This window comes from Lindgomyces ingoldianus (assembly GCF_010093535.1).
Source record: "Lindgomyces ingoldianus strain ATCC 200398 unplaced genomic scaffold BDR25scaffold_1, whole genome shotgun sequence".
Taxonomy (NCBI): Eukaryota; Fungi; Ascomycota; class Dothideomycetes; order Pleosporales; family Lindgomycetaceae; genus Lindgomyces; species Lindgomyces ingoldianus.
In genome coordinates this window covers 1,764,482-1,787,953 of record NW_022985162.1, presented here as the reverse complement: position 1 = coordinate 1,787,953, position 23,472 = coordinate 1,764,482, and the positions used below count along the sequence as shown (strand labels likewise).

The 23,472-nt window shown below is 51.8% G+C and overlaps 9 protein-coding genes across 9 annotated transcripts; 6 read left to right on the top strand and 3 right to left on the bottom strand.

The window, feature by feature from the left end:
• Window positions 1-149: 149 nt before the first annotated feature.
• Window positions 150-4,090, top strand: BDR25DRAFT_250305 (uncharacterized protein). Its single transcript, XM_033686057.1, has 3 exons — window positions 150-1,209; window positions 1,301-1,796; window positions 1,848-4,090. Exons 1-3 carry the CDS (start codon window positions 226-228, stop codon window positions 4,037-4,039), a joined length of 3,672 nt encoding a protein of 1,223 aa, XP_033554769.1. The 5' UTR covers window positions 150-225; the 3' UTR covers window positions 4,040-4,090.
• Window positions 4,091-4,288: 198 nt separating this feature from the next.
• On the top strand, window positions 4,289-6,591 carry BDR25DRAFT_275470 (uncharacterized protein). The gene is made up of 5 exons (XM_033687498.1): window positions 4,289-4,677; window positions 4,724-4,966; window positions 5,020-5,478; window positions 5,529-5,684; window positions 5,756-6,591. The coding sequence occupies exons 1-5, from the start codon at window positions 4,510-4,512 to the stop codon at window positions 6,242-6,244; spliced, it is 1,515 nt and encodes a 504-aa protein (XP_033554768.1). The 5' UTR covers window positions 4,289-4,509; the 3' UTR covers window positions 6,245-6,591.
• An 800-nt stretch (window positions 6,592-7,391) lies between these two features.
• BDR25DRAFT_275468 (uncharacterized protein) lies at window positions 7,392-12,322 on the top strand. The gene is made up of 3 exons (XM_033687497.1): window positions 7,392-8,822; window positions 8,890-11,566; window positions 11,644-12,322. Exons 1-3 carry the CDS (start codon window positions 7,596-7,598, stop codon window positions 11,829-11,831), a joined length of 4,092 nt encoding a protein of 1,363 aa, XP_033554767.1. The 5' UTR covers window positions 7,392-7,595; the 3' UTR covers window positions 11,832-12,322.
• On the top strand, window positions 12,024-12,679 carry BDR25DRAFT_5584 (uncharacterized protein). The gene has a single exon (XM_033698739.1). It carries the CDS (start codon window positions 12,216-12,218, stop codon window positions 12,624-12,626), a length of 411 nt encoding a protein of 136 aa, XP_033554766.1. The 5' UTR covers window positions 12,024-12,215; the 3' UTR covers window positions 12,627-12,679.
• Window positions 12,680-13,611: 932 nt separating this feature from the next.
• On the bottom strand, window positions 13,612-14,871 carry BDR25DRAFT_338633 (uncharacterized protein; the record flags this gene model as incomplete). Its single annotated transcript, XM_033693295.1, has 4 exons — window positions 13,612-14,184; window positions 14,245-14,361; window positions 14,410-14,487; window positions 14,674-14,871. 4 exons carry the CDS (start codon window positions 14,869-14,871, stop codon window positions 13,612-13,614), a joined length of 966 nt encoding a protein of 321 aa, XP_033554765.1.
• Window positions 14,872-15,962: 1,091 nt separating this feature from the next.
• On the top strand, window positions 15,963-17,994 carry BDR25DRAFT_330538 (3-oxoacid CoA-transferase). The gene is made up of 3 exons (XM_033692537.1): window positions 15,963-16,169; window positions 16,219-17,580; window positions 17,642-17,994. Exons 1-3 carry the CDS (start codon window positions 16,110-16,112, stop codon window positions 17,771-17,773), a joined length of 1,554 nt encoding a protein of 517 aa, XP_033554764.1. The 5' UTR covers window positions 15,963-16,109; the 3' UTR covers window positions 17,774-17,994.
• Window positions 17,995-18,141: 147 nt separating this feature from the next.
• BDR25DRAFT_275459 (concanavalin A-like lectin/glucanase) lies at window positions 18,142-19,980 on the bottom strand (the record flags this gene model as incomplete). Its single annotated transcript, XM_033687496.1, has 4 exons — window positions 19,799-19,980; window positions 19,015-19,746; window positions 18,324-18,954; window positions 18,142-18,272 (listed from the first exon to the last, which is right to left on the bottom strand). The coding sequence occupies exons 2-4, from the start codon at window positions 19,639-19,641 to the stop codon at window positions 18,142-18,144; spliced, it is 1,389 nt and encodes a 462-aa protein (XP_033554763.1). The 5' UTR covers window positions 19,642-19,746; window positions 19,799-19,980.
• A 309-nt stretch (window positions 19,981-20,289) lies between these two features.
• Window positions 20,290-21,621, top strand: BDR25DRAFT_250289 (uncharacterized protein). Its single transcript, XM_033686056.1, has 3 exons — window positions 20,290-20,562; window positions 20,642-21,066; window positions 21,123-21,621. Exons 1-3 carry the CDS (start codon window positions 20,388-20,390, stop codon window positions 21,453-21,455), a joined length of 933 nt encoding a protein of 310 aa, XP_033554762.1. The 5' UTR covers window positions 20,290-20,387; the 3' UTR covers window positions 21,456-21,621.
• A 150-nt stretch (window positions 21,622-21,771) lies between these two features.
• BDR25DRAFT_338629 (prim-pol domain-containing protein) lies at window positions 21,772-23,350 on the bottom strand (the record flags this gene model as incomplete). Its single annotated transcript, XM_033693294.1, has 2 exons — window positions 23,069-23,350; window positions 21,772-23,017 (listed from the first exon to the last, which is right to left on the bottom strand). Exons 1-2 carry the CDS (start codon window positions 23,323-23,325, stop codon window positions 21,772-21,774), a joined length of 1,503 nt encoding a protein of 500 aa, XP_033554761.1. The 5' UTR covers window positions 23,326-23,350.
• Between the last annotated feature and the right edge of the window lie 122 nt (window positions 23,351-23,472).

The window sequence follows — 23,472 nt, the reverse complement described above, 5'->3', positions numbered from 1 at the left end:
ATGCCATCTGAGTTATGACCTGCATTGGTGCACAAGGGTGGGGAGACGGAATGTGATCGGCGGTTGGCCCGACAACGTCGAGTCTGGAGGCCGTGCACTCCACAACATGCACCTCGCCCGCCCCATTACTTTCGATCAACGACAACAGACTAGGTTAAGGCTTCAACTTGTGTTGGTATTTAGGTCCAGGATTCTTTCCGCTTCTTTTCTCACGGGATAGCCACTATGGGATCGGACGACCTAATCGACTTCGAGATTATCGAGAATCAAAAAGAGAATATCCAGTCTCTCCCGAGTGGCCGCTCTGCGAAAGCTCTCGCGCAACTGTACACCCCACCGCTCTCTTCTGGCACCGGGAAGTCGCCGTCGCCATCGCAAACCCAGGATCTAAACAATGGAATTCGGGAAGAATACGAAAAGGAACTCCAGGCTATCGACGAATCTGATGATCCTCTGGATGTGTACGACCGATACGTGAAATGGACGCTGGACGCGTATCCATCCGCACAGAACACCCCACATTCGCAACTCTGTTCGCTACTAGAGCGAGCAACAAAGGCTTTCCAAACCTCGACACACTATAAGAACGACCCTAGATATCTCAAACTGTGGCTACATTACATCCGGTTCTTTTCAGATGCGCCACGAGAGACGTTTGCATATCTTGCACGGCATAACATCGGCGATGGGCTCGCTCTCTTCTACGAAGAGTTTGCCGCCTGGTTAGAGACGTCCGGACGATGGACCCAGGCAGAAGAGGTGTACGCACTTGGCATTGAGCGCGAAGCCCGCCCAGTAGAACGCCTTGTTCGGAAGTATGGCGAGTTTCAGCATCGATTCGAAAACCGACCTCAAGGTGTCGCGGAGCCGTCCAGCCCGGCTCTGCCCACGGTCCGCCCTGCACTCGTTGCAAAAATCGATCCGTTCTCTCATACCGCAACGCCCCAAAGCGACCCCCAAGCGCAGAATCATGCTCGCATGACTGGTGGAGCCTCGAGGACGGGAAAGCCTAAGCTAGCAATCTTCTCAGACGGCGATGAGCCCGCCAAATCTGGATCGAGCGGCAGTATGAAAGGCTGGGATAGCATTGAGTCTCTCGCAGAACGGAAGAAGGAGAATACCACGGAGGCACGTCCTTGGGCTGGGGAGACACTGAAAGTGGGAAAGAAGAATGCTGGTGTTCAGAAAATGATGGTTTTCAAAGACGAGGTAAGTCCAGCTACCTGTACAGGTCCCCCCCTTCTCGTATTTACGATCACAGGACTAATTGGTTGGCGTTTGCTTTGCTTTTGTATTTCAGACCGTATCAAATTCCCATCACGACCAATCAAATTCCCATCCATTACGTGAAAGCCAAAAGTCCGTCGACCCGCGAACTGGAAGAGTTCAAATCGTCTTTTCAGATCTAACAAAAGTTTATCCTAACTTTAATGACCCAGTGGCCCCAGAGGTCCCAGAATTTTCCTTCGAAGAGCTTCGAGCCAAACACCGAGGGTGGCTCGACTACGACTGGGGAACTATCCGAGGGCAAGAGGAGAAGGCGCTCAAATCGGATGATGTCCCGAGAGTAGAGCAACTAGACCAACCTCCAGACCCTATATCCAAACCTCAGACAATACCAGTCAAGGGAGGGATCGAAGAAAATTTGGTGTTGAATGATGAAAATACGCCACCTTCGCAAGTTGAACTAGAAAAGGCAAAGATGGCTAAAAAAGCGCGACGGGAGGAACGTGCAAACCGAACTAGGAAGATCAAAGTAATGGAAGTACGGGAAATTCGAGCAGAGGCTCAGACGGGTACGATCTTAATGCTAGCATGAGGCACTCAGTGAGGCTAATTTCGCACAGTCCAAACCAATCTTGCCTCTCCAACAGGGCCAAAAATAAAACGAAAGAAGAATGGCGTAGAACCAACGATGACTCTCCACACTAAGGAAGCCATTGATGAAATTTACGGCATTTTCAATCAGCCCCTGAAGACTTCTGGGGATGCTGCTGAGTCCGATAGTGGAGAAGAAAGCAGTGATGACGACTATACAAGTGCAGGAGAAAGTACCGGTACCGGCAGAATATCCTGTGTAACAAGTGAATTTGGGGACGAAACTACTGCGGCGGATTTCACTCTCCGAACTACCGTCGATGGTGACGAGGATGAAGGCGAAACGGACGACACTGATGTCAAAAGCGTATCAGCATGGTCCGAGTTTACAGAGAGCAAACATGTTCCCAAGGATCACAGGCGCACCGATCAAGATGACGAAACAGAGCATACTCATGAGGATTCACTCGTGGAGCTATCAGAGCCAGATAACCGCTCACCAAAACATGATATCGATCTCGTAACACCAACATCACCTGATAGCCCTCACAGTCCGCCACAAACACGTTTTGTTCCTATCCCGCCGGAAGACTATGGCATCCCTACCCGGCCATATCGTGATCCCACTCAGGCCGCTAACAACCGTCTTCCCTTTATGACCCCTATAGTAGAAAAGACGGAATCCTCTATTGGAGTCGCAACGTCCCGCACTCAGAAAGACTATTTCACGGCCAAGACCCCATCACGCTCGAAAGGTACACCTGCCATTCTTGAGGATGACGGTGAGCCGTGGAGTAGCCCCTTCCAACATGTCCTTGAACAAGTTATTGATGGACCTGCGGGTATAGCACAGCTATCTCTATCCGAAGCGAAGAAGCCGAAGGAAGCGCCCCCAGCATCGAATTCCTTTCCTTTGTCGAAGGAACCTGTTTCAAAAGGGCCAATCATCAAAGACTCGAGATGTAATCCAGTAGATGAGGCCATCCGGAAGGTCATATTGCGAGAAATACAACCATCCATATTGACATATGAAGGATACAATGAGGACCTCGGCAAGGAGTATGGCAGAAGTACACAAATCCAAAAATTTACGAAGGCAGTCTCCAAAATCAGCAAGAACGCCAACGATAAGACTGCGACAAATCTGTTGATGCCTCCAAATCTCAAGTTTGACGGGACGGACAGAATTTACTCGGTCAAACGTGTGATTGGAAAGGGAGCATTTGCCCCTGTTTACTTGGTTGAGGGCACCTGCGCTGAGAGTGATGATGAAGACGCGAAGCCGGCGCAGATGGGCAAAGGCGACTTTGGCCTTAAGCGTCGACTACTTGAGGCTGTCAAAATGGAGGAACCACCATCTGCTTGGGAATTCTACATTATGCGCCAAGCGAAGAGGCGCCTTGGGGTTTCTCGTGCGGTGGACTCCGTGATTCATGCATACGAAATGCACATGTTCAGGGATGAATGCTTCCTCGTGGAAGAGTACCGAGACCAAGGCACCTTGCTCGACTTGGTCAACATCGCCCGTGCCGACAATGGAGTGATGGATGAACTACTAGCCATGTTCTTCACAATCGAGCTCTTCCGTACCGTAGAAGCCCTCCATTCTAAGGGCTTGATACACGGAGATCTGAAGGCCGACAACGTGCTGGTTCGGTTCGACGCGCTACAGCAAAATGAATACTGGAGTCCCCAATACCAACGAGACGGGAGGGAGGGGTGGGCAGCCAAGGGAATTGCTCTGATTGATTTTGGACGTGGGATTGATATGAGGGCCTTCAAACCTGATGTCCAATTTATTGCAGACTGGGAGACGTCTGAAGCAGACTGCGCAGAGATGCGTGAGCTACGTCCTTGGACTTATCAGGTCGACTACCACGGCCTCGCCGGCATTGTGCATAGCCTTCTCTTCGGTAAATACATTTCGACAATCGCGGAGCGGGGTGCAGTGTTGGGAGCCGGCGCAACCAAGACCTACCGCATCCGGGAGAGCATGAAAAGGTACTGGCAGACAGATATCTGGAACGAGGTGCTCGATCTCCTTCTTAACCCGCTGATGCATCTTGAGGGCGAAGAAGGCAAGAAGCTGCCGGTGTCGAAAGGAATGAAGGCTATGAGAGAGAAGATGGAGACGTACCTTGAGAGCAACTGCGACAAGGGTGTTGGATTAAAGGCATTAGTTCGGCGTATGGAGGATGCGGTGAAGGACAAACGACGATGATTGATGGTATACCACGGTTCTGGATTGGGGCTTATTATGCATTGCAAGGAGTACTGTCAGCCTAAGGGCGGTAGTTGTCGATAATGCGATATTTTTCCGTGTTTCTTTCCCTTCCATGTCCATATGCCAAGAGGGCGCACCGCCACTTGCACCGTGACCTCAGTGAATGTCTGGTGGGGCTTGTTGTCCGGTCCGTGCACTTGGATTTCACCAACGGCAGCCTTGAGCTGGAGGGACGCGGAGCTTCACCACCGTTCCCGCGCTTCCTCTGCTGCGCCGTGAGCTTCACCTCCAGGCAGGATCCTCTTCCCCGTGGTCTGCGTACTCGTTTCGAGTGCACCGTGTGCTTTTTTAGGCCAAACAACACTGTCTTACGGAAGCAGGCAACACTGCAACCACTGTCTACCCCACCACCCTCTTCTCCACCACCCTTCTCGACCTCCCAAGTCGTCCCATTGTCTACATAGAATATGTCATCGGAATTGTTGAGCATTCTCTTCTCGTTCCAACCCGACGATGTAGAATTACAACAGAAACGTGAATATGATAACCAGGCCAGAAATTTCGTCTCCACGCTGTCGAACATATCTCCGCAACATTTCTTGAAAGGAGCCGATACAGCACAGGATGTACTAGAGGTGCGGATATCAAAGCATTGCTTACAGGCTTGGCTGACCGTAACAGTTGCTCAACCCCGAGGTGAACTCCATCGCATACATCTACGCACTCCAAGCTCGGATCCTCGCTGCGGGAGACAGCCCCAAGTCGCCGAAGAGCATACCCGACCATCTCAGGCCAGGCGGCGTTGTTTGGAACAAAATAGCGCAATTCCTCGAGACTTTCGATCCCGTTCAGATACGATATGTTGGGAGTGAGTGGAGGAAGCTTTTGGAATATGTCGACCGGGTGGCGAGGATCATGGGAACAGTATGCTTAAGCTCTTGCCTGCGATGATCTACGTATTTTAACGTTTCTCTTAGCCCGGCGTTGCCATCTCTCCTATACGGTCTGGAATGCTCCGCCTGGACCCAACGACAGGCACCTTCACTTTGGCCCACCTCCACTTCATTCGGCTTTGTATGGAGAACAGGTCCTATACTGCCGCGCTACCCATTCTAGACAACTACATCTATAGCCTCCCGGCCGCTATTCCGAAGGCCGTTCTCGAACAGTTGGAGTACTCGGTTCCCAGTGCAGATCACATTAATAGTGGGGAGTACATTCACTTGAAGTCAGGACATACGGAGAAGATTACAGTTACGGATGTGCAAGAGTATTATATGCTAGGGGCCCTAGCATACATTGGCCTGCGTCAGTTCAAGAAGGCAATGGAGTTCCTGGAGCACGTGCTTGTCGTTCCTTCCCAAGGCTTGGCCAATGGCTTGATGCTAGAAGCATATAAGAAGTGGGTTCTAGTTTCTTGCCTAGCAAAAGGCTCGGTAAGTCGCGGTTCGGTCAATTTCCTGCTCTAGATTCTAAAGCAGGCTAGGTGCCACCAACGCCGAGGACCGCAAACGGGCAAGGGATAAAGTATATCCGAGCAGCTTCTAAGGCTTACGAAGCGCTTGCTGAGGCATTCACACAAACAAACAACCTCCCAAAACTGAAAGCCCAGATTAATGCCGGCAAAGATACATGGGCAGAGGTGAGTAACTCGAGTTTATGCGAATCTCGTGTTCTTATTTCTTGCTGGACAGGCGCTTAAATTGAATTTAGGACGGAAACACAGGTCTAGTGAATGAGCTGCAAGACCACCAATACCGACTCTACATTTCCCGCCTATCTAAGACATTTTCGGCAATCCCTGTCTCAAATATCTCTAACGGTCTCGGCGGCAGTGTGGAGGAGCTTACAGACTACCTAGAAACACTCATTAAAGATGGTCATCTGAATGCCTGCATAGAGCGAATGAGCAAGTCGGATGGCGAGGTCGTCTTGCGTTTCTTCCTTGACCCCACCCAAGGGCCACTAGCCAAGACGGAGGTGCAGCAGCAGCAAGCGCTTCTGGAGCAAACTCAACGGACAAACGTGCTTGCGGAGCAAGTTAAGAGTGCCGACTACCGACTCTCTCTGAGCAAGGAATACGTCGAACACCTTAAGCGCCAGAATAAGAAAGCGGCGGCTAATGCTGCAGGGGAAGCAATGGACACAACGTGGGACGATGGAGTAGAGGCTGATGAGGATATTATGGGAGATATGCACTGAGGTTTGGCGGAGTGCCCGGTAAACCCTTATATGTAAGACGGGTGGTTGGAGCCTGGGCAGAGAGAGATCTTACCACCGATGCAGATTTCGGCAGGGGCAATATCAGCGCGCTATCTCAGGCGATAAGCACCGTCAGACGGGACCCATGACGCAATAACGGATATGGATGCTGAAACGTGGTCAGATAGGGCTAAATAAGAGTTTGGAGCATGGTCAAACTATGAGCGGAGTTGGCCTCTGCTGCTTGAGCTGTGTCCGTAGACTCTCTAGATTTCGATGGAGGAACATTGATATCACGATAGGGACCTGGGCCCAAAGTAGTAATAGCTAAGCCGAATACGAAAGCGAAAGCATCCTTGTTTGAGTGAGGGTTTGCACACGTTTCAATTCCCATTTGGACATGTTTACGGCTCGGTGCAGCGACTCAAGACTACTCAGGTCTGTCTCAGAGCAGCCGAAGGACGAAACTGGAGTGTACGACCAGATACTCGACCACAGTGGCCGAGAAACAGTGACACTACTTAAAACACAGTCGTGCTGTCAATGGGGTCCGGGTTGTCATCCCTCTCTCTTTCTTTCTTATCTGTTTTTGTCGGCTCTCATGAGCTGGAAGTGCTAGTAGTGCTGCCCCTGACATTTGTTGAAGCAGCGCAGTTGTCAACAGCAGATTCTCTTGCGCGACTCTTGACAAGAGTCTGCTCCTGGGACCTTAGTCAGGCTCCACGCAGGCTGCCGGGGGGGGGTCGGACAGCTCGAAACCTTCCGCGGGGGGGTCGGACAGCTCGAAACCTTCCGCGAGGGAAACCTTCCGATTGCCAGGGCCACATTCCAGAGCAGCGAGCAGGTTGTAGGTGGCCAGTGGACGGGACGACGTGTCGCATCGTGTCGCTCCGGTCCCAGACAGCGCAATTTTGAAGTCGACGGGAAGGGACGCCGGGCTTTTATCGAGCAGTGACGGCGCATGGTCCTATCGGCAGCGTGAAGTTGAGTTTTGGCGTCCCCTGCGCTAGTTCGAGCTCACCCCCTGCCTGTTGGTACGCTCAGGGCCCTTCCTGGGGCGTGCAAGGCTGGCGGCACACTCCGCAGCCCTCCTCAGTTAGGGGTCTTCGAGGTTCGACAAACGCCTCGCGATACACAGCAGCTCCCAGAGCACCGCATCACCGCACACAACAGCATCGTCGCTCGCCCTCGCACCCTCTACCCTCCTGCCTGGCTGCCCGTCGCTGCGTCCAGCGCACTCCCGCCATGCCGCAGGACCTGTCTTTTGCATGAACGTCGGGAACCAGTGCATAACCGTACTTGGCGACTCTGAGACACAGTCCCGGCGCCGCACCGCCAAAACATCGCCAGAATGAATATGTACAAACCCATCGTGGCCGCCTCGCCGCCTGCAGATCTGCCTGCACCCTCCAGCTCGCTCCAGCAGCCGCACACGCATCGCCGCACCTCGTCGCGCTCGAACTCGATCTCGTCGTCGTCAGTTGTGACGGTCAAGCGGTCCGCCTCGCTCAAGGACACGATCCCCGATCCGTCCAAACCCCACAAGAAGCCCACACCGCCTCCCTCGAGACGCCGCTCCAGCGTCGCCCATGTCGCAGTAGATGGCATCCAGGGCATCCGCGAGGGCATCGGCAACCTGAACCGCTGGTCGCAGTCCACCACGAGCAGCAACAAGTCGGCCAAGGACAAGGGGCACCAGACGCAGTCGAGCTTCTCGCGCCGCCTGAGCATCAGCAACAACTCGTCCCTGACCTCGATCCATGGAGCTCAAGTGCATCCGTCCTCACCCTCACGCCTCAATTCCTCGCCCTCACGAAAGACGACCGCCCAGTCCTCCTCCCGCTCGCCGGCTTCGAGTCCCCACCGGCGTGCCAGACCGCGCTCCCCTGCCTATGCCCCGCCGTCATCTGTGACAACTCTCCCCGAGATTCCCTCGATACCCCCCCTCCTACCCGCCACCGTCTACGACCCGAGCTCCCCGAACACTACCCCTTCGAACGAGTCACCCTCCACCGCCGGCCTTTTTACCCCGAGCACCTACGCTACAACTACTACTACCACCACCTCGACCGACTACTTCAACTCCCGCCCCCCGGCGCCAACATCGAACAGTCAGCGTCCACCATCGCACAACAAGGCCGACAGAATACTTGGGAGGTCGCCCCTTGGCTCACCCCCGCTCGCCGTGCTGGAGTCGGAAGCAAGATACAAGTCCAGCGCGCCAAGCCGCGCCTCGACAGCTGGCGCAAAGGAGTCCCTACAGAAGCCTGTGCAAACTACACAGCGTGAGAGATCGGGGTCAAGAGATCTGGACTCACGGTATAGGAGTGAAAGCAACGCCAGCAGCAGGCTGGACGACAGTTACCAAGGCACCCCTCCGCGCACCCGGGAGCGGAGGGAGAAGGATAAGAAGACAATGCTTTCTAGGGCGCTGCAGAAGGCGAACACTGCAGTCTTGCTGGACAATGCGCAGAATTTCGAGGGCGCCATGGACGCGTACGAGGACGCGTGCAAGCTCCTGCAGCAGGTCATGATACGAAGTTCAGGAGAAGAGGACAGGAGAAAGTTGGACGGCATTGTAAGTGTCAATTTGATTATAGGTGCTCCCGTGAGCCCGACGTATGCTGATGGATATTGCTTGGTAGCGAGTTACATACACCAATCGCATCGAAGAGCTCCGACGACTGGCCCCTGGCTATCAATCTGCATCTGGCAAATCATTGCCAGCGCGTCCGATGAGCAACGAGTCTGTAGACGAAGCACAGTCGATCTTGTTAGGTGCAGCTGACGACGAACCGGTTGTTATTGAAACGGCGACTATGACCCGCATTGTCAACGATCGGTCTGTCCACCCTGACCCGGAACCACCCCCACAGTCATTACCCCTCCGCATAGGTCAATCAAGCGGCATGCGTGAATCTGTCATATCAACAGCTATCCGTGACGTGCAGAAGGGGATACCCAGGTCTTCACAGTTCCTTTTGCAAGCACCACCAGGTAGACTCGGAAATGCCATTCCTTCCCTAGGCACACCCGGACTGGAATCCCCCATGGACCGAAGCTATATGCCGCCGCCGCTTTCTCCGAGACGGCCACTATCACCTTTACCTTCATCCCGAAAGGAATCAGAACCTAGCGCGCAAAACAAACTCCTCCCTCCTATTGAAGAGCCTTTGCAGTCGAATCACAAAAGAGGTAACAGCACGGAATCAATATCATGGCTTGATACTATCGATGAATCTGGAGGCTCTTCATGCTCGTCTTCTGTGCATTCTCTATCCCCAAGAGGACTGCGGCGGAAACATCTTCGGAACGCCAGCGGTGCAACTGAGGCCGAATTTGACGCGGCATTAGATGCGGCTGTAGAGGCTGCGTACGATGAAGGATTTGAACCGTATGAGGACGAGGAGATGCCCACATCCGCTGAGATTATTGCCACTAGACTTAGGAACGTGGAATTAGCCAAGGAACGGGTACGAGAAGCGGAGCGGGAAGAGGCCATTGCAGCGGCCAAGTATCGCTACAAAGAGTCGCAGCTCCAAAACAAAGCCCTGCCACATGTCCGAGAAAGCGCCGAGTTTAATTTCCACGATGAGGCTGAAGAGGAGGAGCGGCTGTTAGACGAAATGACGAGGGAGTACATGCTCGATGGGTTCGATTTTGATTTGCAGACTAAATCGTCACTGCCACGGCAATCGGACTCGAGTGGCTTCTCTGGCAGCACTTACAACAGTTCCGTGTCGTCACACCGTACCACCGGCGGAACGTCTCTCTCCACAGTTGCGGAAGTGATACACCAAACGAGACAAAAGGCGCCGACACACTCGCCGCCACCAGTTCCTGCCTCTTCCAACGCCCTGCAGTCGGTATCGGAGTCCGCGGCAACTCTTCCAATCGATCCGTCAGAAACCACGCCCACACCCGCCACCGTTGTAAAAGAGTCTTCGACTGTTCGAAGCAGGAGACTCTCTGGACAAAACGCTAAGAACCTGAAGATAGAGACCTCCTTGCCTCCAGTACCCCCAGCTCCACATACCGAGAAACCTCTAGTCTCGATAGGAAAGGACCCACTTCCAGACACAATCCCTCTACCTAAAACTGCTGGCGCTGTAACACTTAATAGTTCACAGGCTTCTATTGATCCAACCTTCAAGATCCCAGCATTACCACAGGTCCAACAACCGACCGGACTAACAGCCCCATCACCACAACCTCCTATACCAAGTCCCGCCGATACTACCTTTACCGTGTCACCGGCTACACCCGCTCTCAGTCATGCTATGTCAAATGACAGCACTCTTGTCCCAGGTTCACCCAAGAATGGGAAGACTTCCGCGATGGGAATCAGGAAGAACAAGTCGTCGCTCAGTCTGAAGCAGCGAACTCTGTCAATATCAAGCCCAGATGGATCAGACGGTTCGATTGGGACCCCTCTCAGCACCTCCTTCTCATTCACCGGACGAAAGCAGAGCAATCCGACAGCGCCCGTACCTACACCAAGTGTCCCCACTTTCAATGTGGATGGACTTCCTACCGGAGGCATGCACCTATTTGAAAGTGACATACATTCCCCTTATTCCCCTGGCTCTCCAAGCGCTGCCATTGCAAATGCTCCTATTCCACTAGAACCCTGTCCAGACTCCTACCTTCTTCGTCCGTTCTGGCTTATGCGCTGTTTCTACCAGACTATTGCTCATCCTCGCGGTGGTTACCTGTCGACGAAATTATTCGTTCCCCGTGATGTCTGGAGGGTAAAAGGGGTCAAGTTAAAGAATGTCGACGACAAGATTGCGAATTGTGACTTGCTTAGTGCAGCATTGCAGAGGCTGGCCACGGTCGATACTCTTGATGCCGACGCTGTTCTCGAGGAGATGCAAGCACTTGAGGTCGTGCTTGACCAGGCACAGACACAGCTAGCAAAGAAGCTCGGCAACGAAGTTGGCGTCCATGGGGTGTCATTATTATTCAAAGATGCTCACACCGTTGGTAACGGTTCCACCAATGGCGAAAGCTCAGAGAAGGGTTCCCACGGATCGCAGGATCACGCACCGAAGAGTGCAGTCTCACAAAGCAAATCATATCTCACATCGTGGCGGAAACTGCGGTCGAAGAACTCGGCCGTAGGCCTCAGCAGCATGACCGGAGCAAAGGGAGCAGGCAACGAAGTGCCAAAGGATTCGTTAACCATGGCGACCCTCCCTATGACCAGCCTCCCCAATATCCGGTTCGCAAAGCGAGACGTATCAAGTGTCCTGTTTGAGGGCCCGAATTCGGGATACATGGCCAGCTTGGCGAGGTTGTTTGATTCGGCCCAGATTCTGGGTAAGTTTTCTCAAATCACGCAACTCGCCCACTTTTAGCTTTTGAAACACTGGACGTTGCTAATGCCACTCCCCTAGATCAAATCGCTCGCCAAGTCGAAGACCCAGGCCTCAAACACTCGTCGCCCACGCACGTCGGTCTCGAACTCTCTGCTCGACATGCTGCAGAGTTCTTCGGTTTCTACATCTGCCGCTTTGTGCTCACAGATGTCACTTTGATGCTGGACAAATTCATCAAAAGAGGGAGCGAATGGGTATTGGTATAATGTAGCATATATATGATGCCACCATGCGACAGTATGTACGCTAGTGTTACCAATCTGCCGCTAGCGCTGCTGCTATGAATAGAGGAAAAGAAGTTGTCGTAATGTATGAGGATTCGAGTTGTTCGAATCGTCACATTCGTTGACTACATTTTATTACATGCTGCTGCTGCTGCTTCACTTCTGTACTCCTGTCTTCTTCTTCTATTTAGTACAACAAGCTTGGAGCTTTTGCATAGCGGTACGCGGCATACATGTCCAGGGCGGATTCCTTATTCAAGGAATTTTTACGAGTTTCACGTCTTTTCTACTTCATTCATGGCATTTGGTCAGTCAGAATTCGGCCGATTCCCGCTTTTTACCATTTGAGTTCACAGCGGGCGGAGAATGCCACTCTTCTCGTTTCCTCTCTCCCTCGCCGTCACCGTCTCTGTTTTCTGTGTTTGCAATCAAAGACTGGCTGGTTGTATCCACAGACACGCAAAGCATCCGATCTATATTTTTTTTTTCCAAAGCAAACTGTTTACTTCCGATTTCAAGATATCCCCCACACGCACTGCTAGCTCATTTTATCGCATCCCTTTCCACGTTTTGTCTCTCCTCGGCTTATCCTCTCCTCTCCCCTCCCCTCCCCTTACCCACCCACACCCACCAACCCGCACGAAACGGAGGAAAGGAAAGTTCGAATCGAATCGCTGTATGCACACAATCGCATCAATCGTTTGTCTGTCTGTCTGTCGCTACCCCATCAGAGCTTTTTTCCTATCGGGCAATGAGGGGATGGGATGTTGTATGTAACGGACGTCTCTCTCCCTGTGTGTGTGTGTGTGTGTGTGTGTGTGTGTTTATGTATGTATGTAGATGGTGATGGGCTAGGCTGTCTGTCTCTATGTCTACAGAGTATCTATACTGGGGTTGTTTTTAGTTTGGAGGGGTGGGTTGAAATGATGGGGAATGAAGACCACAAGTTCTTTTCCGTGAAAGGTTGGTTATTGTTGCTTTGAGATGTGGTTGGTGATGTTGATGGTCCAGACGCTCAAGGTTAAATTGAGTAGAGGAATCACTGCCTGACATGTCCGGAATTCCAAGCAGTAGTACTAGCAATTCTCGTACTCACGATCCACGCTGACGGTAAATGCATTGACAGAGACAAGTACATGAACAAGCGAAGTCGACTCTTCAACAAACAAAAATCAACTACGAAACCGGGCTCTCAACCCTCCCTGCCCTCTTAACCTTCATCCTAACCTTCAACACCCCTGCCCTCACTCGTCTCTGGTACGCATAAAATCTCCAAGCCAACCTCCTAACCGTCGCATTCTGTCCTGCTTTAATAATTATCTTATTCCGCACATGAACCCACTTCTTATTAATTTTCTCCTTCGCTTTGCCAGCCAATTTCTGGAAAGGTGTTCCAGAAGATTGTAGGCTAATAGAAGAGATTCGGAATCTTAATGCGTCGAACGATGAGGAGAGTTGTCGGCGATGGCGGCCGCGCTGGGGGTTGCCGGGCGGCGGCCGGCTGAGGAAGGACGAGGACAATTTGCGGTGGGTGGTGTGCTGGGCGTAGCGTAACGTGGCGCAAATGTTATTGGAGAAGTTTGCGTTCGGTGCGTGAGCCATTTTGGTAGAAGTGGTTGGGGTTGGGGTTGGGGTTATCTTTCTTGGTAATGGGGCTTTCTGACACTGAGGTTCGAGTTGCTGAGGTCTAATACGGGCTTTGTATGGTGCTCTGATTCAATGCATATACTGATTCTGACGTAGTCTAACCGGGGAGTGGTATCTAAGCTTTATAGTGGCGAGCAAGACGAGCCGTAGGAGCAGAGGCAGGTAAGTCCATAGCCTTAGCTGGAGCATCGATGCTGTAGCCGTTCCGGAGGGCTGTTAGTTGCTCTTTCTGGAGAACGACTGCATCATATGGTCTTGGCTTCCCTTCACGAGACTGGCAATGTGCTGCTTCTCGTCCCCATAGCTCATGGTGGCTGTAGTGGTTACCCTTAGGGAGAGGACGGAGTCGGAGATGTCTCTTGGCCTTATTACGAGCGTCTTCCTCCTCTTCTATAAAGGAAGCCTTCACCCCTGTTGTAAATGACGGGACGCTGAGGGTGTCTGTGGACGTCGCAGACCGTGGGATGGTAGGGCTGCGGCGGTTCCGGAGGATTTCAATCTCGGCGGCGATTGAGCGACGCGTTTTTGAAGAAGGTACGATTGAGTCTGAGGATTTAGAAGAGCCTGGGAGATTGAGAGTGCGACTCCAAGCAATCTGAGCGTCTTCAAGCGTGCTTGAGGCGCGGATTGTTCGGATTGTAGAGTTCGTGTGGACGAGGCTGGACGAGAGGAGTGAGGTCGAGAAAGCCTATTGAGGATTTAATTTAGAGAGTGGCAAAGATGTGAGTAGTGGTTTGGGCTGGCTCACAGAAATAGACTGCTGGAGCGCATCAATGGCCTCGTATACCGGACGGTTCAATTCTCGATGCCAGGATCGACCCAGGGCAGAGAGTGCAGTCGCAAGATTCGGAATAGCGTTGATGTACTAGAGAGATTTTAGGTACAGAAACAAGAAGACACTGTGCTATTGTACCTCGAGATATGGATCATCCAGAGAGACCTGCATGGGATTCGTCCCAGTGGTGCCGTTGGTGGCATTTACCCAGCCGTTCTACCTCGCAAGAAGCATGATCAGTCAACCATCAGACACTGAATTGTGGGAACATGCCTGGTCGACATCCAGGTTGTACTTAGCTCTTAACACCGTGCCAGTAATATTTGCAAGTAATTCCGCAGTACCCTGTTTCCAATGTTAACACTCCCTAAGGAGCTTCCGCTGTCGTCGACGACTCCTCACCACAGATCCTGGCGCTGCTGGCAAGAATCCCCAGTTTCGGCTTGGGTCTGCTGGAGCTCCGACTGTGCTGGCAGCAGAGTTGATGACAGCCTTCAAGTCTCGGAAGTCGCTGAGAGCATCGGCACGGACAGTGGTGGTGAGTAGGACGCCAGTAAGGTACATAGTTGCAAGGAAGGCTCTCATGAGCCTTGAAGGCATGCTAAGGGAGTGATGAGAAGGCTAGGTCAAGATGTTGTGTATAATGTTGGGAGGTAGGCTGTTGGAGGTAAAGGTGTAAAGGAAGATGAAATTGGAGAGCAGTAGAGAGTATGAGAGGAGGTTATTTTGTGGAGTAGGCTTGAATATAGACAATACTGCGACAGGAAGCGACATGTGTCATGGGGTAACGATAACAAGAGATAGTAGTATTGCTTAGAAAGAACGTGGTGGGTTCACCTGCCTCAAGGCTGCATGGGAAGAGAAGGAGCACAATACGCCGCCGCCTTGATTACCCAAACCTAGCCACCATATCTTCCCAATTCAAACCATACAACTCCAAACTTTTATCAAAGAGCATCCTCTACTTTCTTATGGACGCACATTGGAATTTGGGATGAAGTTGGGAAGAGTGTAAGGGGCTAGAGGGCATTAGGGGGGGGGGGGGGAAAGGACCGGATGGAACGCGACAGGTTGTACAGAACTATGTCGATTATTGCTTTGCCAGCTCAGACTGAATGATCAAGGAGAAGCTGGACCTCTCGAAAAATGGTAGAGGGTTCATGGCAGATGCAGTCGGGACTTGAACGGAAAAGTTTCCGAGTATGGGGTAGAAATGAAGGATAAGCAACATGGAAGTGGCTCTGGAGTTCCTATAGAGCAAGTTATCCATCCCAAGCTCATCCGATGTTCGCTGTTGAGAGCGGCGATTTGATGAGCTTCGGCGATTTCTTCTCTTGTCGGAAGAAGTCTTAACCGGCGTGTCCGCATTGGCATTCTCTTCAATCCATCGTGAAATCTTTACAGATCCGGATATATGTCAATTCACAAGACGGTGAAGTAGCAAGAGTATGAATGGAGGGTAGCTGAGATGAAAAGGGAAGAGGAGAGGATGGATGTTCATCCGTCATTGGCTTTGCCTCTTGGAGGTGTATGTACCTCCACTTACCGAGCTCGGTCCCGAGCCGATTCCGTGTCTAACCACAACGACTGGCCCGGCTACTGTGGGGTAAGCTAGCTTCCAAGGTTAGACCAGGGTCAAGGAACCGTTCCGCGTCACGAAGCCGATGAAAGATGCTCATAAACAAGATGACGCCGAAGCTTAGGGGGCTCTTCGCTTTCTCTCTGCTCCCTCCATCTTTTGCATTTCCTTGCACTCTTCAGTCTCATATTCGTCAATTTATCAACATTTGCGAAGGAGAAGAACAACAACAAATTGACTGAATAAACTCACATTCACAATGCCGTCAATATCCAGAACCCTCCGAATAGCATCACATTTCTCGCGGTCTTCCACCAAAGTACTTTCAACCCTTCAAATATTCTAGGGAGCTCACTCACACCTCATAGACCTACCTCAATTTTGGCCGGTCCTTTTCTACTACCTACCGTCGTAATGAAATTAACAAAGTATATCCATCCGCCGAAGCTGCCATTTCGGACATGAAATCCAATTCGACCGTGCTCTGTGGCGGCTTTGGACTCTCTGGCGTCCCAGACACTCTCATCAATCAAGTGCAAGCGACCCCCTCCATAACCGGTCTCACAGCCGTATCCAACAATGCAGGCATTGTTGGCGGTGGTCTTGGGCTTCTGCTCGAAAGTAAGCAAGTTAAGAAGATGATAGCTTCGTATGTTGGGGAGAACAAAATCCTCGAGCAGATGTACCTCTCCGGAGACCTGGAATTAGAACTCACACCACAAGGCACACTCGCTGAGCGGTGTCGAGCAGGCGGTGCTGGCATCCCGGCATTCTTCACCCCAGCTGCCATGGGCACCGTCGTGCAAACCGGTGAACTCGCTCTCCGTCACAACAAAGATGGATCAGTCGCCGAATACAGCAATCCTCGGAACGTCCAAGTCTTCAACGGGAAATCCTACGTCATGGAAGAAGCAATCAAGGGCGACTACGCCTTCATCAAAGCCTACAAAGCCGATCGATTGGGGAACCTTCAATTCCGGTTCTCTGCGCAAAACTTCAACGGCGCCATGGCCCGTAATGCAAAGGTCACAATCGTAGAAGCAGAGCACATCGTCGAGATTGGCGAGATTGGTCCTGGCGCCATCCACGTCCCTGGCATCTACGTCGACCGCGTGATCCAGAGCACCGCAGAGAAGAAGATCGAAAAAATCATTAACGCAAAAGATCCCAAAGATGCAATGACCTCACTCGGCAGCGGCGATACTGCCTCAAAACGCGAACGCATTGTTCGCCGAGCTGCGAAGGAATTCAAGAATGGAATGTACGCTAACCTAGGAATCGGCATGCCCATGCTGGCTCCCTCTTTTGTTGACCCCTCTGTAGAGGTCCAACTCCAGTCTGAAAATGGCATCCTTGGGCTGGGACCTTACCCCCAGAAGGGGCTCGAAGACCCCGATCTTATCAACGCTGGCAAAGAAACCGTAACGCTTCTCCCTGGTGCATCCTGCTTTGGGTCCGAAGAATCCTTTGGAATGATCCGAGCTGGAAAAATCAATCTCACTATCCTCGGCGCCATGCAGGTCTCTGCTCGCGGCGATCTCGCCAATTGGATGTTGCCCGGGAAGGTGAAGGGCTTTGGAGGCGCCATGGATTTGGTGTCAAATCCGCAGGCCACAAAAGTGGTCGTCACCATGGAACATACTGATAAGAAGGGCAGGCCGAAGATTTTGAAACAGTGCGAGTTTCCGTTGACGGGGAAGGCATGTGTCAGTAGAATTATTACAGATTTGGTGAGTGAAGACCTGGGCTTTGGATTAACTTTGAATAGAGATTGACTGACCGATACTATAGTGCGTATTCGACGTTGACTTCACAGACGGCCTAACACTGGTTGAACTTGCAGACGGAGTCACAGTAGACGAGGTGAAGTCTAAGACTGATGCGCCTTTCAAGGTTGCCGATGTTCTGAAGCCCATGCTATAAAACCCCTGGTATACTTTTGTACTTGTTCGTTTGGCAAACAGCGCTTGATTCTGGTCCTATAAATGGAAGGGGGTTGTTTGTGAAATAGACCGTTTGCATATGCATATTCGCCTAGAGAAGCAACGAAGGGTCTCCCTGCACACCCGCGTTCCCCACTGCTTGTCCTAACCATTTCTTTCCATCATGATCCAATTAAAAGAGGAGTTCCACCCAGAAACGCCGTCGAAATGCCACACGCTTTCCCAATAGCATGGCGAGAAAGACTGCTGTACTAGGAGAAGCGAGGAGTATTGTACAGGGTTCTTTGTAAAAACACATCAAGTCATCAATACGAAAAGGGGGTCAGTCCCACGATTTTTTGATGACTCTTATAGGTACTTCTTTGGAGCGCCATGCCTCCTCTTCTTGTAAACCATATACGCGCCCGTGATCATGATTTGAACCGCAACCGCGACAAATAAGAAAGCCATTATACTCGGTCTCTGGCTTCCCACAACTACTTGCAGTTAGCAACCAACTCATATATTCGCAGTCAAAGAAGCAAACTTACTATGAGCCATAGCCAACGGCATCCCTGAACTCAGCGCATTATGGCTGTCCTGTATAGCATTATGCACCGCATTCAACATGTCCTTGAAATCCTTGCTTTCCAAATCCCTCTGCACCTCCATGCTAATCCGCTCCACCTTCTCGACATTGCGCATCATGGCGCTCGTCCTATCGTCTACGGGCGTCAGTCTCATCATTATCTGGTCAAAGTGTTCCTTCTGTTCGCGCTCTATACGCTCGACAGTGTCGTGGACCAAGTTGACCATATGGTTGATGATTTGGATGCGGTTGTGGAGATCGGCGAATTGGTCGGCCTGGGAGCGGATACTGCCGGCTAGGACGTCCGAGAGCATTTGCGGGATTTCGCTTATTGTGGGTTCTGAGGCCTTGTTCTGTTGTTGCTGTTGTTGTGATTGCTGCTGCTGGTGTTGTTGCTGGTTTTGCTGATGTCGCTGCTGCTCGTATTGTTGTTGCTGGCCGTGGACGGCTTGCTGCTGGTGTTGCTGGTAGTTGGGTTCCTCACGGGTGTTTGCATTTGTGGTCGAGACGACAAATTTGTGGGCCTCAAAGGAGTCGGGATTTTCAGCACTGGCGGCGGAGATACCAAAGTAGTAGCCTGTGGGAAGTTTGACCTGGAATATACAGTCACTCTACCAGCCTCTGCGGATGGTAGCGGTTCAGGGAGTGCCTACCTTATCTGTCTTGAAGCATGGGTGTCCGTCAACGGTAACTTCAAAGACGCCGCCTGTCTGGCTCAATTTGAGCACGCTCAATCTACCCAAATTCCTGTACGCATAGTTGCACTGCCCAAAAGACAGCGTATCCACGTCGTGATGGCTCCTAAAGTCTATAGTTCCATCGTTCAGGAACCCTCGAATTGATCCTCCACGTCCCTCGTACTGATCCACCAGGATAACCAGGCCATCGAACTTGGGCGACGTGTACAAAGAGGTTGTGGGCTCTTGTTTCTGTGAATCTTTTGTGTACCATAGCTGCAGGTTGCCGCTACCCCTCTCTATCCCTGAGACTCGGAATGAGAGCTCAGCCGTCCAGTCCACATGATTCAGAGGGTCGTCTGCCCACAGAGCGCCACGCTTGTTTCCAGGATAGGGGGGGGTGAGGATTACCCGATCGGAGAGGAATTCGGGATGGTATCCCTCGCCGGCGTGGTGCCAGTGCGGGATTCCCCGAAGGGTGGGAGACAGCGGTCCTTCCTTGTGGCCGAAGCTGAGGTTGTCTATTACGTATTGAGCTTGAGCTGGAGAGAGCGCAAGGGCAGCCCAAGCGGCGGCCCGCAGGGTCTGTGGAGTTATGCGCATGGTGACGGAGGGTTGCGACTGGAGGAGTGTTGTCACTGAGGACGCTAGATGGGCTTGAGGATTTAAGAAGGGTCGAGGGCGAAATAGTCTATGGCCGAATGAAGTCTACATGGCGCAGTTAATAGACATTACACTCGCATAGAGAAGCCCAACTCACTTCACCTTCAATTCAGAGAAGCTATTCACCCAACGCTGCACAGGACTGCCTGCTGTCTTGCACTGTCGAAGGAATCCCAGTCACCGTCTAAAAGGAGCACTGGATATTGTGTAAAAGCGAGACAAGGCAAAGATAATGAGAGGACCTCAAGTCAGTGGGAGAAGATTTAAATGATATGCAGATGCTGTCCAGAGCTTATGGCCAGCTTGCTTCACTGAAGCCCACTCTATGGATTGATTGGCCAGTTGATCCGTGCGTCGGCAATGGAGACAGCTTCTGTCAACGACTGTTTCGCGGACACGACCACAGCGTGACGGGAAGAGTCCATGTTCAGCAGAGAGTATGTCAAGATGGAGTGCAGACGGGATGACGTGAAGAGAATCTCCAATTCCTTTTGCTTGCTGAAAGAGCGGCGAAATGGTGAAATGCAGGCTCGGCTTGGCGCTAACCCAACTCTCTGTGTCGGAGCTCCACAAACTTTAGTCCGATCGTGCTTTTGCTCCCACTCCATCGTCGTCACCATTCGCCCACTGTCTGGAACGACCACCCTTCAATCCTCCGTATCAGTCTTCGATCCTTTACCCCCACAATGTCTGCCCCAGACCCTCAAGAAGCCTGGCGCCGGCTTCAGACCGAGCTCTCGAGACGGACGCAGCGATTCGGTAGACCCGGAGGTGGGCCACCAAAGGGTTCCATAGGCGGTGGTTTGGCCCTCTTTGTGGTGGGAGGTGGTATCTGGCTAGCAAGTAATTCGCTCTTCAACGGTCCGTACACTGCTACTGTCCTCTCTGCGGGACCTCTCGCCTGTAGTGGCGTTGAATCACGAACTAACCATTGGTGCAGTCGACGGTGGCCATCGAGCAATCAAGTACACTAGGGTAGGCGGCGTCCAAAAAGAAATCTACGCTGAAGGAACTCATATTCGAATCCCTTGGTTCGAAACACCCATCACTTACGACGTGCGCGCAAAGCCGAGGAATGTCGCTTCTCTTACCGGCACAAAAGACTTGCAGATGGTCAACATCACCTGCCGTGTACTGTCCCGACCACGAGTCGATGCACTTCCGCAGATCTACCGTACGCTGGGCACAGACTACGATGAGAGGGTTCTACCATCGATCGTAAATGAGGTGCTGAAGAGTGTGGTTGCGCAATTCAATGCCTCACAGCTGATCACGCAGCGTGAAAACGTCAGTAGGCTTGTGCGGGATAACTTGGTGAGGAGGGCTGCGAGGTTTAATATCATGTTGGATGATGTGTCATTGACAGTATGATCCCTGGCCCCACCTCTCCCTTTATAAATTATACTAACATGCATCGTCAGCACCTCGCCTTCTCCCCTGAGTTCACCGCCGCCGTCGAAGCCAAACAGGTTGCCCAGCAAGAAGCCCAACGAGCTGCCTTTGTCGTCGATAAAGCGCGCCAAGAGAAGCAAGCCACAGTTGTCCGCGCCCAGGGTGAAGCACGATCCGCCGAGCTTATTGGTGATGCCATCAAGAAGTCCAGGTCCTACGTTGATCTAAGGGAGTTTGAGAATGCGAGGCAAATTGCCCAAATCCTGCAGCAAAGCCAGAACAAGCTGTACTTGGATTCAAATGGCTTGGGTCTCAATATTTCACAGACAATTTCTGACAAGGAGAAGCGGGCTGCGAGGTAAGGTGGTAAATAATGGGCGGCCGGGGAAAGAAGCATTGGGACTAGGGAGGATGAAACCCTTTGTACAACGATGGCTCTATATGTAAAAGTAGTAAAAGCTTCAGAGTGCCTTTCCACTCTTGTCTGAAAATAGGGAATGTTCAGGGCTTAAGTCAAGCATTCAAGCCGTCCACCGGTCTCCCTCCCATGGCATTCATTACATGAACTGCATCATCGAACTCCATAATCAAACCGATGACCTAACCCCCATTCTGGAATCTGATATGGATACCACAGACACCGCCCGTTAACGCCATGTACCTCAGTAGAAGCTAGTATCAAAACTCCATTTCATCTCCACCCTCCTCTCTCTCCCTTTTCAGTCCGCGCCTCTCCTCCTTCAATAAGCCGCCTACGAACGTTCTAAAGAACTCCACATAGGGAACCAAGCTCGTCTTCTCCCAATCCTGCACCTTCTGCTCGCCCTCTCCCTCCCACTCATCAATCTCACTCAACAGCTGCGTCACCGTTGGCACACTCAACGGATCGAATTCCTCGACTTTCCTCGTATCAATCGGCACACAGACTCTTCCAGTCCCGGGATGGACTACAAATGGTGACTTCAGCAAATGGTTCAATTTCTTGGAGACCTCGGCATCAAGACGCGGATATGTGTATTCGAGAACGATGTCCTGCTTTGCTTCGAGCAATTCCTTAGACGTTTTGGACAATGCACCAGTTTTCGCGAGATTATCGATGTCGGACCATTTTGAGGTGCTGGGGCGAGAAGGGCTGGAATCCCATTTCTTTTGCAGCGCAGCTCTGAGTGTCGGGTCTGGTAGGAGCTGAAGTAGATGTGCGTATTTTTCTTCAGCCCAGGGGTCTTGCTCAATCAAGATACTTGTCTGGAAATGCTCTTTCAGGATGTTGAGACTGCGATCGAGGTGCGGATGCAGAGGCCGTCGCACATTAACCTTCTTCCCGCCCTGATCTCCACCTTTAAGGAGTTCAAGATATCCAGCAATGGCACGTCGCTTGCTGTCGTCTAGCTCTCGGGCTCGCTTGTCGCACACCCAGGCGTGGGCCCCTCGACGACCGGAATAGACCCAGAGGATGTGCTTGAAGCCGAAGTCATCGCGTAGTGCGACGTCGACGACTTTTATCGCCATAGTGATGAACGCCCAACATTTATGACAAATGCTAGCGCCAGTACAACATGTCCGCACATCGTCATAATCCGTCATATCAATATCAAACACTAGTTCCTTCGTCAACGGGCGAAAAGCGCTGGCTTTCCTCACAGTCTTTCGGTCGCGGGGATTCGTCGAGTACACGGGACCGATTTCGAAACGAGACGGAAGCAGTTGTATACATTGCTTGCGGAGCAGATCAGCTGTAGGAAAGGATTGGTACCGCAGATACGCGTCATTGGGAAGCGTGAAAGCGAATTCTCGATGTGCAAAATCGTTGGAGGGGGTGGGGTTGTGGTTGAGCCATTGGAAGAGATAGCGGAACGGAAAGAGGCGTTGGTAGAACGCGCGCATGATTTCAGGGTCGGAGAAGGTCGATCTCGATGTTATCCTGCTGTGTGGTGTTAGCATTGAGCTTGACTTCAAGTCGAAAAGATGGTCGTACAACGGCTCCGGCTGTGACGGTTCTTCCTCGGATTTGATTTGCGATGCGCTGGAAGGGAATTCGAGATCTGAGTCTTCATCGTCGAACAGACCTTCGAGATTGACTTTCGTTTTGGAGTCTTCGGGGGAACTTAGGGCATCCGACATTGCGATATCCTTGGACGGAGTTGAAGGTTCGGACTTTAAGGGCTGGGCGTTGACGTGGGGCATGGAGGAATCCTCTGCTGGAGTTGACTCCGGAGATATTGAGTGCGGCATCTTGAGATAATTATTTAGCTTCCTGTGGTGAAGAGTGGTGAAGGTTCTGAGTGAATGTGAATGCTGGGTGACACGCGACTTAGCGCGTTTCGACGCGTAAAGAGGTAAGCGCACATGACTAGCCCTGGCATTAAACATCAACCACGC

Coding starts and splice junctions, on each gene's coding strand:
- BDR25DRAFT_250305 (XM_033686057.1), top strand. CDS start 226: ATGGGATCGGACGACCTAATCGACTTCGAGATTATCGAGAATCAAAAA. Junction 1,210..1,300: donor TGATGGTTTTCAAAGACGAG/GTAAGTCCAGCT, acceptor TTTGTATTTCAG/ACCGTATCAAATTCCCATCA. Junction 1,797..1,847: donor TCGAGCAGAGGCTCAGACGG/GTACGATCTTAA, acceptor AATTTCGCACAG/TCCAAACCAATCTTGCCTCT.
- BDR25DRAFT_275470 (XM_033687498.1), top strand. CDS start 4,510: ATGTCATCGGAATTGTTGAGCATTCTCTTCTCGTTCCAACCCGACGAT. Junction 5,479..5,528: donor CTTGCCTAGCAAAAGGCTCG/GTAAGTCGCGGT, acceptor AAAGCAGGCTAG/GTGCCACCAACGCCGAGGAC. Junction 5,685..5,755: donor GCAAAGATACATGGGCAGAG/GTGAGTAACTCG, acceptor AATTGAATTTAG/GACGGAAACACAGGTCTAGT.
- BDR25DRAFT_275468 (XM_033687497.1), top strand. CDS start 7,596: ATGAATATGTACAAACCCATCGTGGCCGCCTCGCCGCCTGCAGATCTG. Junction 8,823..8,889: donor GGAGAAAGTTGGACGGCATT/GTAAGTGTCAAT, acceptor ATTGCTTGGTAG/CGAGTTACATACACCAATCG. Junction 11,567..11,643: donor TGATTCGGCCCAGATTCTGG/GTAAGTTTTCTC, acceptor CCACTCCCCTAG/ATCAAATCGCTCGCCAAGTC.
- BDR25DRAFT_5584 (XM_033698739.1), top strand. CDS start 12,216: ATGCCACTCTTCTCGTTTCCTCTCTCCCTCGCCGTCACCGTCTCTGTT.
- BDR25DRAFT_330538 (XM_033692537.1), top strand. CDS start 16,110: ATGCCGTCAATATCCAGAACCCTCCGAATAGCATCACATTTCTCGCGG. Junction 16,170..16,218: donor TCTCGCGGTCTTCCACCAAA/GTACTTTCAACC, acceptor CACACCTCATAG/ACCTACCTCAATTTTGGCCG. Junction 17,581..17,641: donor GTAGAATTATTACAGATTTG/GTGAGTGAAGAC, acceptor CCGATACTATAG/TGCGTATTCGACGTTGACTT.
- BDR25DRAFT_250289 (XM_033686056.1), top strand. CDS start 20,388: ATGTCTGCCCCAGACCCTCAAGAAGCCTGGCGCCGGCTTCAGACCGAG. Junction 20,563..20,641: donor AAGTAATTCGCTCTTCAACG/GTCCGTACACTG, acceptor CCATTGGTGCAG/TCGACGGTGGCCATCGAGCA. Junction 21,067..21,122: donor TGGATGATGTGTCATTGACA/GTATGATCCCTG, acceptor ATGCATCGTCAG/CACCTCGCCTTCTCCCCTGA.